Here is a 12,058-nt window from a genome sequence, read left to right on the forward strand (position 1 = left end):
AGCTGCGGCCTCGGCGGGATTGTTCTTGAGGGCTTTCAGATACGTGGATGATTTTCTAGTCATCTTGGAAGGGTCTGACCCTGCAGCGGAAATGGCGGATGTTCTAAGGGTGTTCAGTCAGTTCGGCCGTGGTCTAAGTTTTACTACAGAGGTTTCTGTTGGCAACGAGCTACGCTTTCTTGACATGTCTTTGAGAGCTACTCCGGGAGACCTTTGCTGTATGTATCGCCCGCGCACCGTCAAGCCACTCCTCGGTTATGAGTCAGGGCACTCAAAACTGATCAAAGACGGTATCGCTGTTTCGTGCCTTAAGGCCGCCACATCTAGGTCGTGCCACCACCATGTTGCGGAAAGTGTGTCAGAGCAAGTGGTACGATTGAAAAGTAGTGGTTTTCCCGACCACGCCATCTCCAGGGCAGGAGAAAAAGTTCTGAGGTGGGTTAAGACAGGGGCCAATGGAAGAGGCCGTGTTGACAGTGAGCGCCGTAGGCCGGCTGTCATTCCGTACGCTCACAGGCTTTCCCATGGGTTAAAGAGCGTGGCCAAGAGGTACGATGTTAGGGTGGTGTTCTCTGCTCCTAAGAAGCTCGCTGAAATTTGCCCACAAGTGGACAAAAAACTAGCGGCGCGTATCCACAAGAATCGCAAGGCCTGTACAACAAAACATGTGGCGCCTTTCTTTCCTTGCAAAAAGGGTATTGTATATCGTTTGCCACTGTCTTGCGGTAAAGAGTATATCAGGCAAACGGGGCGCTGTGTAAATGTAAGGCTCTTTGAGCACCGCAACTTACTCGGCAGTGACTCGCGAGACAATCTTCCCGCACACTGCCGGGTTTGCAAATGCACACCCCTTTTCCCGAAAACTAATGTGCTTTTTTGCCACCAAGATAAGGTGACCCGGGAGCTGATGGAAGCATTCTTTATTCGAAAAAACGGCAAACCATGCGTCAGTGATCCTTCAGTGGCCTTGTCAGATTTGGAATTTAGGTACTTAAATAACCGGGTGCACACGCGCGCTGCTCCTGTTTAGATCATCTTTCACGCCTTGCACGTAATCTGTAAGGAAGGAGACTGCAGGGTCAGTAGACCCATGAATAGAGCGAAGGCATATGGTCGATAGAAACGAACCCAAATGAAAAAGTTGGGTTGCAGAACCACTTCTTGACCAAATCTGGATTGCAGTTCCCTAGAGCCCCTTTCCATCGTATGTTCCCGTCTTCTTGCCTGAGGTGCCGCTTTACCTATCATCATGTCTCTTCCATTAAAAAGGACCATTCCCCGTGCTGTCATGCGTCGCAAAGCAGGATCACTATTCTCGCTGTGCTTTGTCGGGATTCATTTACTTAACAACAAAATGAAAAAAAGCAGCCGCCACACACACAGCTTCAGCCAACCCTCGTGAGTGTTACTCATTGCATACTCTCAGACATTCGCATTAATTATGCGATGTTCTGTACCTTCCACGCATCCCCTCCCTAGGCGCGCGCTCCGTTTACACTTTTTGCGGTGCGTGATGTCGTTGATGGGGCTATGCCCCACTCGAGTTAAGTTGTTCTTCACGCAGGCCTGAACGTGCCTTCTGCGAGGCGGTCCTCCGTGCATGATGTTCCTTTTTTACCTCAAGCCTGTGGTTGCGAATTCCGCAGGTCTTTAGTTCCAAGTATCCTTGCCCTCGCCTCTCCCTTCCCACCATTCCCTCCTTTTGTTTTATTTCCAAATATGTAGTTATTTCGAAGATCTGAAGTCTCTGTCCACATAGGTACCTTCATGTGTGCCTTGTCGATTTATTTGATAGCTGCACGACATTTTCGTCTTCAGCGGCACTCGCAGCTGAGCAATTAAGTCACACCCACTTGCTCTATTGTCTATGCCGTTGGCAGGGCTTTTTTATGGCGCTGTAAACCATCTCTCATATTAAATTTGCAATAATCTTGCTGCTCTGTCCCTCGCGGGATTAATTTTAACTAAAGAATATACCAATGTGCTTAGGCCTCTTCCTTGACCCCGTGTGGTCAGTCTCTCCCGTCATTCATCCTGCTATGTTCCCTGCATTTGCGTATAACCTGTAGTGCTCGTAGAAATAGTAGGTATCTATTATATGGTTGCACCAATTCGAGTTTTCTTGGGAAGCATGCCGTGAGTACGAACAATGCGCTTCTGAAGGATAACCCCATCGGTTAAATACCGTTAGAAAAGGATTCGTTACTTTTTACTGCAGTAAATATATCAGTTACAGTCACTAGCACCAAGTGCTTAAACACCAAGCAAGATAAAAAATAGCGAAAAGCACAATGCTTGCCTGTACTACGCATGGAAACAAAGTTCGACGTTAGCTCTCGTGATTGTCCATCATCAAAAAAAAAAAAACGTGTTCACGCCGCTTCTATAATTTCCATCGCTAGGAATGCAACCTTCAATCCCCCTGCCAGCAATTTTGTTGCAGATAACGGAAGTGTGATTCCACGTAGTTTATTTCTATTTTGCCAAGCGTCGTCCCTAGCTATCGTCGCATGCACTCACTGATGTATTAGCACCAGCAAAGATGTTCGCTTAGCCTCAACGTTCTTAACAAGTCATAGGCGTTCTTAACTGGCCATTGTCGCCCGAAATATCTCTGCGAGTGGGATTTGTTAGTGATAACATTAGAGTAGCTTTGTCATCTTCATATTCGAAACGACCGTATGACGTTGAACTCGAGCTTGCTCGCTGGTAGAGCGCAGCATATAAGTAAACTTCAATTTAGCCAGCTATGGTCCCGCCCACATTGTTTTCGACAGAGACCAACTTTAAACGACGCACGCCTTCTCCGCTGCTTCACAGTAGGCAAACTTTCGAGCAATGCGAACTTCTACGCCCACTTTTCTCGTTACCTTTTAGCCACCATAGTTCAGTAAGGCAGGCTGCTCCGTTTATCCTCGTGCGCTAATTCCTCTTTCGCATTTTATACGCCAGTTTCCCATGGGTTGCCACCCGCTCTTTCATTTGGAACTGTCGCAACACGGACAACACAGAGCACTCGGCGTTCATTATGCGCCGCTCTACCGAGCCTCTAATTAGCCCCAATGGCCGGAAACGCCCAGCTTAAATTTTCTCCCCATAAGCTCCACTTTCGTACCTCTCAGTGCCGGTGTGCTTCCTTGGTAGCGGACACTGCGTGGGCTGATGACACCGCAGTTGGAGGAAGCTTGAATGCAGGTCCCCAGTTTTTGTATTTCTATTTTTTTAGAAACTTGAGCACATCCCGCCACATCGTTCCTTGTTACGGGAAGCCTCGAAGCCAGTGCTCCGACGGGTCGACTCGGAAACCCGCACACACACGACACTCGTGAAAAGAGATTGGTTGAGGGCCGAAAACATCGCTCTAATCAAGTGCAACAAGCACGATCCTTGCTAGTGATGCGCGGCAAATAAATTGCGAGAGCTGCTCTTGACGTGTTTTTTTTTTTCGTTAAGCTTGCGAACTAGAGCATGGTGAGAGATGCATAGAAATCAATCCAGATATAAATAGCCGCGTTACAAGGACTTAATAGTCTCCTAAAATACTGAACGTCTTTAAGGATTTCAGTAATGTGCGTACTGGGCGTATCCAAAAACGCAGTTTTTCAACCAGGCGTAGATGATAAGGCCACTGCCTCTATTTTCAAGCGAATTAACTAAATAAGCAATCAGCAACCAATCAGCAATAAGCAAGATATGTTGCAGATCAAGTTGATTGGTAATCATTGTGAGAAAGGCAGCGCTGTCCGGAGAAGGACAAGCACAACAAGTTTGCGTGTGAGATTGCGTCCTTGTTCTTGCCCTTGTCCTTCGTCCGCCAGCGCAATTTTTCAATGAATGGGCGTCAATAGTGTGCATACTGTGTCACTGTTTAACAAGTCCACCCTCTCCATTAATAGCGCAGTGAACGAGACATCTCTTCAACTCCATAACTTTACACTCCTCGTGCGACACCACACTATGGCTAACCCTCGATTCCCTACGCTTCTCTAGCGCGAGGAGTCTGCACCCAAACGAGGGTTCCTCACGCCACCGTGCGAAAGCTACTAGTACGAACAAAGCTCCACTCTTCATAGTCAAAATATTGTTTGTTTTTTAAGGCGGAAGCCTTTAATGTCTCATCGTTGTAAGCAGCAGTTGTCGACACAAATGTCACGCTTTTCAATTGGTGGAAACGGTCGTGACGTCACAATGCGCGAATTTCAAACGGGGCCAATTGTACTTCGGCTAGTAACCATGCAACCAATTGAAGGGATCGTATAGTGATGCTCCAAGTGGGACTGAGCTTAGTTAATAGCTTAATTACCCAATTAGCCTAATTAGCTTTACTAGTCAGGCCATATGAATATGGCACAATATATAAATAAATAAAACCGATTAAGAAATTGGTCTAGCTCAGGAATCGAACCCCGGTCTTCCGCGTGAGAGACGAGCATGCTATCCACTCCACCATGCCAGCTGGATGGTTTGGAACGAACAAAGGCGTGTCCAGTGAATACGGTGTCTTCACTCACTCTCATCCTCCTCCATTCCCTTCCGGCGAGGTTGAGGTGTCCACCGACAAATGAGAGACAGATAAATTTCCTTCCCTCAAAAACCAATTTACCGACGAGCGAGGCGTAGAACCGAAGAATGGGCGATGGCGTTCTATGGACTCCTGGCAGCGTTGCAAGACGCTGTCGCGTTCCACTCTTAGGGGCGAAGCTGAACATCTTAACCACACATCAGTGACCACACTTTAGGTCAAAAAAGTGCCCCCCTGAATTTTGACGGGTGTCCACCGAGATATGTGAGACAGTTACTGCGTAATTTCCTTTCCTCAAATACAATTTTCATTTTCTTCATTACGGCTCCTCTTTATCTTCTTTCACTCCCACTTCCTCCCTTCCTCTACGGTGCGGTTCAGGTGTCCACCGAGTTGACAGAGAATTACAGCGCCATTTCCTTTCCTCAAAAAGCGTTGCGTTCAAAGGGCAAGGCATCACCCCGAACGGGTGGTGGCGTTCCCGTGGACTCCCTGGCAGCGCTACAACGCGCTGTCGCGTTCCACTCCTAAAGGCGAAGCTTAAGCTTCATTAATTAGCAGTTAATTAGTATTCAGGCATTAATCAGTAATTAAACATTAATTCGTGATTTGTCATCACTTAGTAATTAGTACTCAATTATATGTGACGCCACCAGTGCCACAGAAACAGCGAAGGTGGTGCGGAAAACGCTTCCACCTCTACCCACTTTAGACAGTCAAAGTGCCCCAGGAGTTTTTGCCGTTCACTCAATTATGAGTATCTAGCTTCCCCGCCGAAGCGATGTTTTTTCTGCCCGGTTACTTGAGCTAAGTGGGTAGAAGAAAACGAAATCATGGTTTCACGTGGGGCTCGCGAACAGCGCAGAAGGCTCTTAGTACAAGTCACCATCTCTTTCGGAAGCCATGTCTGTTTTCTTCAGGCAACTGCTGCTTCCCGGCGGCGACGGCTGCTACGACTGCCTGATTCGCACCGACGACGGCGGCGAGTTCAAGGCCCACCGGTCTTTCCTCTGCACCACGAGCCCCTTCTTCCGGGCGGCGTTCCGCGCCGAGTACGGTTCCCGCAGGGAGATGCTGCTCACGGGGGTCTCGGCGTCCGTGCTCGACATCCTCCTTGGCTACTACTACGCGGATGAGGCAAGCCTCGGGAAGGGGTTAACAGGTGGAGGAGTTGAGAAGCCAACCATCGTAATAACGAGCCTGATGTCTCGACAGTGGTTGCAATAGAAACCTAGAGATGGCGAGACAGTAGGGTGTTAAAGCATCCCTTTCTGAGAAGTCGCAGTAACGGTTTTGAAGTGCTGTGTCCGCAGCATGCAGGAAAATGCTAGAGCACTGCAACTTCAGTTACACCTAAGAATCTCCGTGTTGCTCAGGAGGCAAGCATCCTGGTGGTAGGGAAGCGATGTTCTGCCGTGGCAATGCTAAGTGGCACCTCGCATTGGCATCAGCATTAGTTTGAATAAAGAACGGAAGCATAAATTTTTTTTTTTTTTGCAATGGTTACTAGGTACCTGAAATCAGGCGGCTTTTTTTACATATTCTGCCTAAACTCACGGCAGAATATGTAGAAGAAAAACAGGATAAGTTTTCTTTTTCAAGAGTTCTCCTGCTTATGATACAAATGTGTTTGTGACCATCACTGCAGTTGCGCATCAACAACGGCAACGTGGCCGATGTGCTGGCGGCTGCCGACATGCTGCTGATGGAGGAGGCCCGTGACCTGTGCCTGGACCACCTGCTGCACAACATGGACGTCGACAACTGTCTCGGCTTAGCCGCACTGGCGCTGTGGCACCACTGGCCGAGATTCCGAGACACTGTGTTCTCTTTTGTGCGCGAACACTTCGGCGCGGTGAGTGAGAGCTTCTTTATTTTCGATGGAAGATGTACCCCCTTGGCCGAAAGCAACCGAGCAACAGGTTTTTGCTTCCCATCCATAAAACGAAGCCTCTGAGGCGCCTGTAAAGACCGAAAGGTGCCAAAATGTGACGATAAAGGTTCACCTTTAAATATATTCAGAGCCTAAGGGCTGCCAGAGTAAGTGCTTCGCTAAGTGGCTAAGAAAGAAACCACTGTTGCCCGGTTACTTTTGGCAAATACGGTATGTGGGTGAATAGTGATTCATAATCGAGGTACTGCGAGCATCACTGTCAATTGCTGCACTATCCGACATGTGAGCGTATTAAATAACACTGCGACGGATGTTTAACCAGGAGGTTCGGCTACCGAGGCGTATGAGATCGCAGCGTGGTGCTTATAATATGAAAGTTACGCATGAAATGCTTATTGTCTTACATCTGCGTTTTGGAGCAGAAATTTCAGCCACCGATATCAGTGTGGCGAAGGTTGTGTTAAAATGGTTCGAGGTTGACAGCAATTTACCCTCATGCTGCAGGTCCATCGATTCCTTTTGGGCCCAGTTGGCTGCCTAGATGGCACTGCGACTGTTTGCCTTCGCCTCCTGAATTTTCTAGCTGCGTCTTCCAAACTAGCTGGGCCACACGGGATGCACACTTGCTTCCTCTACATTAGCATGCGTGCCACGTGATCTCGCCCGCGCCTGCCTCAGGAAGACTAAAAGCCACGTGGTTCGAAAGTCCGTTCCGGCCTGGTAACTACAGGAAGCTTAGGCATATCGCAAGCCCTCGTTTTTCAGTGGTGCAAGAAACGTGTGCGATGGCACTAGAAGCATTGTGAAGCGTGAATTCATTAAATTTGCTTCAGTGTATGTACCCCACAGTTCGTCTAAGCAGGAGTTCACTTGCGAAAAAGAACGCTTATGTTTAAAAGTTTGCCTCGATAAATGTCTCCAAATTACTTGTTTCGTCTGCTTGTCGCAAATATATTTGCACAGAAACCTTTTCTTACATGTTACGGATACGCAAGTTAATAATTTCACGGGACTGGAAAATTAAACATTCATGAAGAAATGGCGGAAAAGGGTAGCTTCAAATGACGCAAAATATATCATGACAGAGATTAGACATTGGTTTTTGTGTTAGGAAATATTAGAGGCTGTTTATTTTTTCGAACACGTTTTTAATCTACCCTGCCTGTTCAGCGCAATTGTTCCAGACGTGAACAACTGCTTGGCGCTGCCATCTCCGCCAACACTGCATATTCATAGCAGCCGGTATCTTTGCGCAAGAGATTTCTTGGTTTGGTTTATTAGGGTTTAACGTCCCAACGCGACTGAGGCTATGAGGGACGCCGTAGTGGAGGGCTCCGGAAATTTCGACCACCTGGGGTTCTTTAACGTGCACTGACATCGCACGGTACACGGGCCTCTAGAATACCGCCTCCATCGAAATTCAGCTGCCACGGCCGGGACCGAACCCGCGTCTTCCGGGCCGGCAGCCGAACGCCATTACCACTTAGCCACCGCGGCGGGGCATGAGGCTTCTGTTAACACTTTGCGCTCAAGGCTAAGAAATAGTTTCTAAAGTAGGAAGCGTATCATTAGTTGAAGTTCGTCGCAACATTCGGCTGATTAATATCACGTTTGCTTTCTGTTGCTCACTGTGTGCAGGTATGTCGAAGCAGTAGCGAGTTTTCAAGGGCTTCAACAGGGCTGCTCGTCGAGCTGCTTTCTTCGAGCGAGCTGAACGTGCGAGACGAGGTGGACGTGCTGCATGCCGTCCATCGCTGGTACACGCAAGGCCCTGCGCGCACAAAAGAACGGAATGCCGGCCTGCTCATGCTGCTACAGTGCGCGCGCATCGGCCTGTGCAGAGAATCGTGAGTGGGGCACTCTGTACCCAAGGGCTACTTAACGCATGCTGCACTTGTTTTCGAGAGTGCACGCGGCTACACACATAATCTCCGCTTACCACTGTATAAGTAGCATTCCTCCTATTAAAGTCTGCGTGGCAGCACTGAAGCAAAGCTCATGGAAACGAATTCGCAAAACTGCACTTCCGCGGCTCTCAGATTATTACACCAGGTAGCTTTGCTTTAGTACGCGAGGAAAATTGTAACTGAAATTGAAATTATTCCCAAAGCCTATGCAACTAACGATAGCTTGGAAGCGGGGTGGGAGTCTCCAGCTTAACGTAACCTCTTCAAAGGGCCAGACAACGAAGCTTGAATGCTTGTGTTTCAAGAGACATGCAATTATCATTCAATGAGCATTCTTTTCCGGCAGCCCAATTTGGTAGAATTATTAAGCCAGTATATTATCTCTCTCTCTATTAGCCAATGGTCTGTTGCAGTACATTGGCCTTCTGACACTGGGTCTTGGTGCCTTTATCGAGACTGCCGTCACAGCAGCCATTAGTTTCATGCGCGCAAAAGTGCGCACTCAGAATGCTCTTGCTGGAATCTCGGTTCGTGATCGGCCCAAGCTAATGGCGCTAGTCGAAGAAACAAAAGCCGAGGTACCGACGATGCTCGCAACCGGTCGCAACATTTCCAAGCTCAACGTCACCGCAACCAATCTCTCGGCCACCAGTACCAAACATCCTTTCACTCAAAGGAGATTTTATTACGTGCGGGATTTTGTGATCCAAGCCGTAAAATCCAGTCCAAGAAAACTATGGTTTTGATACGCTCGTGTGGCGCAGGACTCTCATCGAGTTTCGGCAGGTGAACCCGACCTTTGCCAGTAGCAAAGAATACCACACGGCAGTGTGCGAGGCCGTACGGACGGGACCCTGCGTGTGCTCACCCAGCCCGCTGCGGCTGCTGCACTTGGAAGGCGTCGGGCTGGAGGCATGCAGAGCGCTTGCCGCTGCGAACCCCCGACACGGCGACGCAGGGTCGAGTGGAAGCGTTGCACCCAATGCGCCCAAGGGTGGTGAGTTGGCATCCGCAGTGACCACCTCTCAGTAGCTGAATTAGGAAAGCAGCGTTTACAGAAAAATGCTGCTTGTCATTTACGGTCCGTTGATCTGCTGCCGGTTTTGCAGGCTTCAATCGCCGAACTCTTTCTGGCTCCACTAAATCACGTGACCACGTTCTTGGGGGATCTTGTTATTTAGTGATTAGTCCTCTCCTCGGCTACCTGATATACAGTGGATTCAATACAACCCGGTCACGGTGGGAGTATACGCGTCTGGTATACTCCCATTGCAACTCGTACTTTGCGCTCTTCGTTCGCGATACGCTGGCTGCTTATTGAAAGCACCAAGAGAGCAAGATCTGTTACGACCATTTTGAAACAGTTTCGAAGAACTAGACCAAAAAGAAAAAAATCCATCAAGGAAGTCCCGAAAAACAGAAACAAGAAAACAGTTCTTTCGTGCACAGATATATGTGCGTACCTGACCACTCGACTGACATAGGTTGAAAGTTGGCCCTTGTGTACGTTACCTCCATGTTTGCGCGCTCCCATAGCCTCAAGTTGTTTGGTTCACCACGAGGAATTACCCGCTTCACTTGCGGCCATGCCGAACAAAACTGGACTTTGGTGCACATGGGATACAAATTGAACATCAGGCGGGGTGTCAATAGCATAAGTGTTTTCTAGACCAGCAGCCTAAGATGTGCGTCTTAAAGAGGTCAACTTTAAATGAGCAGCTCTATACGTTAATATCGTTACGCGCCACCATGCGTGTGCTACTACCCCCGGCACTGACTAAATTGTTGGACACCAGACACCTCCGGCACAACTTGCGCTAAAGCAAGCCGGAGAACCCAACATGACCGAAAGTGAACCAAGCATTTGATCTCTGGCGAGCATAACGTGAGCGCTCAGCTCCGAGCTCCTGCCAGCGTCGTCATTTTCTGTATAAATATAATGAGCCGTTACGTTTTCATTTTATTCGTAACATGTACAGCATTAAAAGCTGGCAATAAAGCCCAACAAGGTTTGAGCGATCTCAGTGCTGTCGATAAGCTCTCTGTTTCAACTCGTCACTGCGACAGTGAAATTTTTATCGTGACCCCTCGGAAAGGCGAAAGCCCTTTGGGTAAAGTAAATGAAATGAAATAAAATGCGCGCATATGTACAGAGGTTGTCGTAAACGGCCGCAGTACCTGCTACCACAGAACGCCCACAGCTACTGCACTTGTGACAATCTCTTACCATCTTGAGGTTAAAACCATAATGGTGGTTCAACAGCGCAAACACTCAGAGACCAAGAAAGAGACAAGACACACACGCCAGCGCTGATGTGTGTCTTGTCTCTTTCTTGATCTGCATGTGTGTGCGCTGTTGAACCACCATTATGAATCTACACCAATTAGCCCAATGTGCAGTTCTTCTACAGGTTAGAGCCCTTTAGCAGTCATATTTCGTGAGAAATCTAAAACTAACCTGCACTCTTCAGTGAGTACCGTTCAGTCATGCACGTCTTCTGTCGCGCGAAATTGGTCTACTAGGCAGTGAAAAATGACAAAACTGCGAAAGGACAAGAGCTTGTCCGTCGTTTGTTATTTCGACGCTATCGCTATCATTCATTTCTGTGCCCTCACATTTTGGCCAAGTTATATTCCTAACAGCACAAGTAGAGCAGGCCCTTTTCACGGTATTTATTTGCTTAGATGAGGAGCCACTGTCTGACTTGTTTAATCGCTTAGTAATCATCTCAATGCGAAAGAATTATATGGCTCTGTCGAGTCAGCAAAAAGTTTCCGCAAAACGTGTCCGCAAATTTTGTCCGCATGATCACGTCGTTCTCTGATAATAAATGTGTGAAAGTGTGATTGCGATAAATAGTGTGTGATAAAATGTTGCCGTGGGAAATAGTTGGTTAATGAGATGTAATCAGTTAATTAAATGCAAAAAGACGCGAATAATACACTTAGACGTCAAAACAGCCATGGGTGTCGATATAGTACATGGGCGTCACAACAATCACGGACGTCGATATAGTATGGGGACGTTTTGCTTTCGCATTGCTCCAATGCGCGTGGCCGCAATGATCTCATAGTTTTTTACCGCTAATATGGTTATAGACTCCCTGATACCGCGACCAGACATTGAAGAAAGCTTCATAGCTTCCCTCCGTAGCCGCATGGTGGGCTCATATTGATGAGTTTGCGCCGCAGGTCATTACACTTAAACACGTTGGGTAAAACAGCCCATTATTTTCGACTCGCCAGACGAAAATGCCCCATTCTCCCGATCTGTCCGCAGCCATCGCAGCCCTGTTTCGGTTCCCCTGCGAGCGCTGCGCCGGCGCGAATCCCGAGCGCTGGGCTCCGCGCGTGCCACATGAGGTGTTTTTCACGGTGGGCGGCTGGAGCTCTGGAGAGGAACGGGACGCCGTCGAGGTGTACGACCCCCGGGCCTACCGCTGGCTCATGCACACCATGCGGGGCACGACACCCAGGCAAGATGCACGATTCACATTGAAGGGTTCTTTCGTGTACCACGAGCGAGCCGAGGTCGAAGCATACGCCCTCTCAATTTTTGGAATAGAACTAAAACAAACGCTTCCTTCACCCTTTCTGTGCCATCGTTGCTTCCCTCTGTCGTGACAGTGTTGAGAGGTCGCTGCGCATTGTCTCCGTGTACCAAGTGGCCTCAGCTTACGCAGGACCGGGTTGACTGGAGATATATAGGAGAGTCATTTGTCCTGCAGTGGGCGT

General features: G+C 48.4%; 1 protein-coding gene across 1 annotated transcript; it reads left to right on the top strand.

Moving 5' to 3' along the window:
• The first annotated feature begins 5,425 nt into the window (after window positions 1-5,425).
• LOC149353247 (kelch-like protein 10) lies at window positions 5,426-12,017 on the top strand. The gene is made up of 6 exons (XM_089575782.1): window positions 5,426-5,659; window positions 6,171-6,377; window positions 8,055-8,263; window positions 9,088-9,320; window positions 11,604-11,799; window positions 11,951-12,017. The coding sequence occupies exons 1-6, from the start codon at window positions 5,426-5,428 to the stop codon at window positions 12,015-12,017; spliced, it is 1,146 nt and encodes a 381-aa protein (XP_089431908.1).
• The last annotated feature ends 41 nt before the right edge of the window (window positions 12,018-12,058 follow it).

Source organism: Amblyomma mixtum, chromosome 3 (assembly GCF_055824585.1).
Source record: "Amblyomma mixtum isolate Tamu chromosome 3, ASM5582458v1, whole genome shotgun sequence".
Lineage (NCBI taxonomy): Eukaryota > Metazoa > Arthropoda > Arachnida > Ixodida > Ixodidae > Amblyomma > Amblyomma mixtum.

Bases quoted from the DNA above. Each gene is read 5' to 3' on its own strand.
- LOC149353247 (XM_089575782.1), top strand. From the start codon at position 5,426: ATGTCTGTTTTCTTCAGGCAACTGCTGCTTCCCGGCGGCGACGGCTGC. The intron at 5,660-6,170 runs GCAAGCCTCGGG...CCATCACTGCAG, and splicing joins GCTACTACTACGCGGATGAG to TTGCGCATCAACAACGGCAA. The intron at 9,321-11,603 runs GTGAGTTGGCAT...ATCTGTCCGCAG, and splicing joins ACCCAATGCGCCCAAGGGTG to CCATCGCAGCCCTGTTTCGG.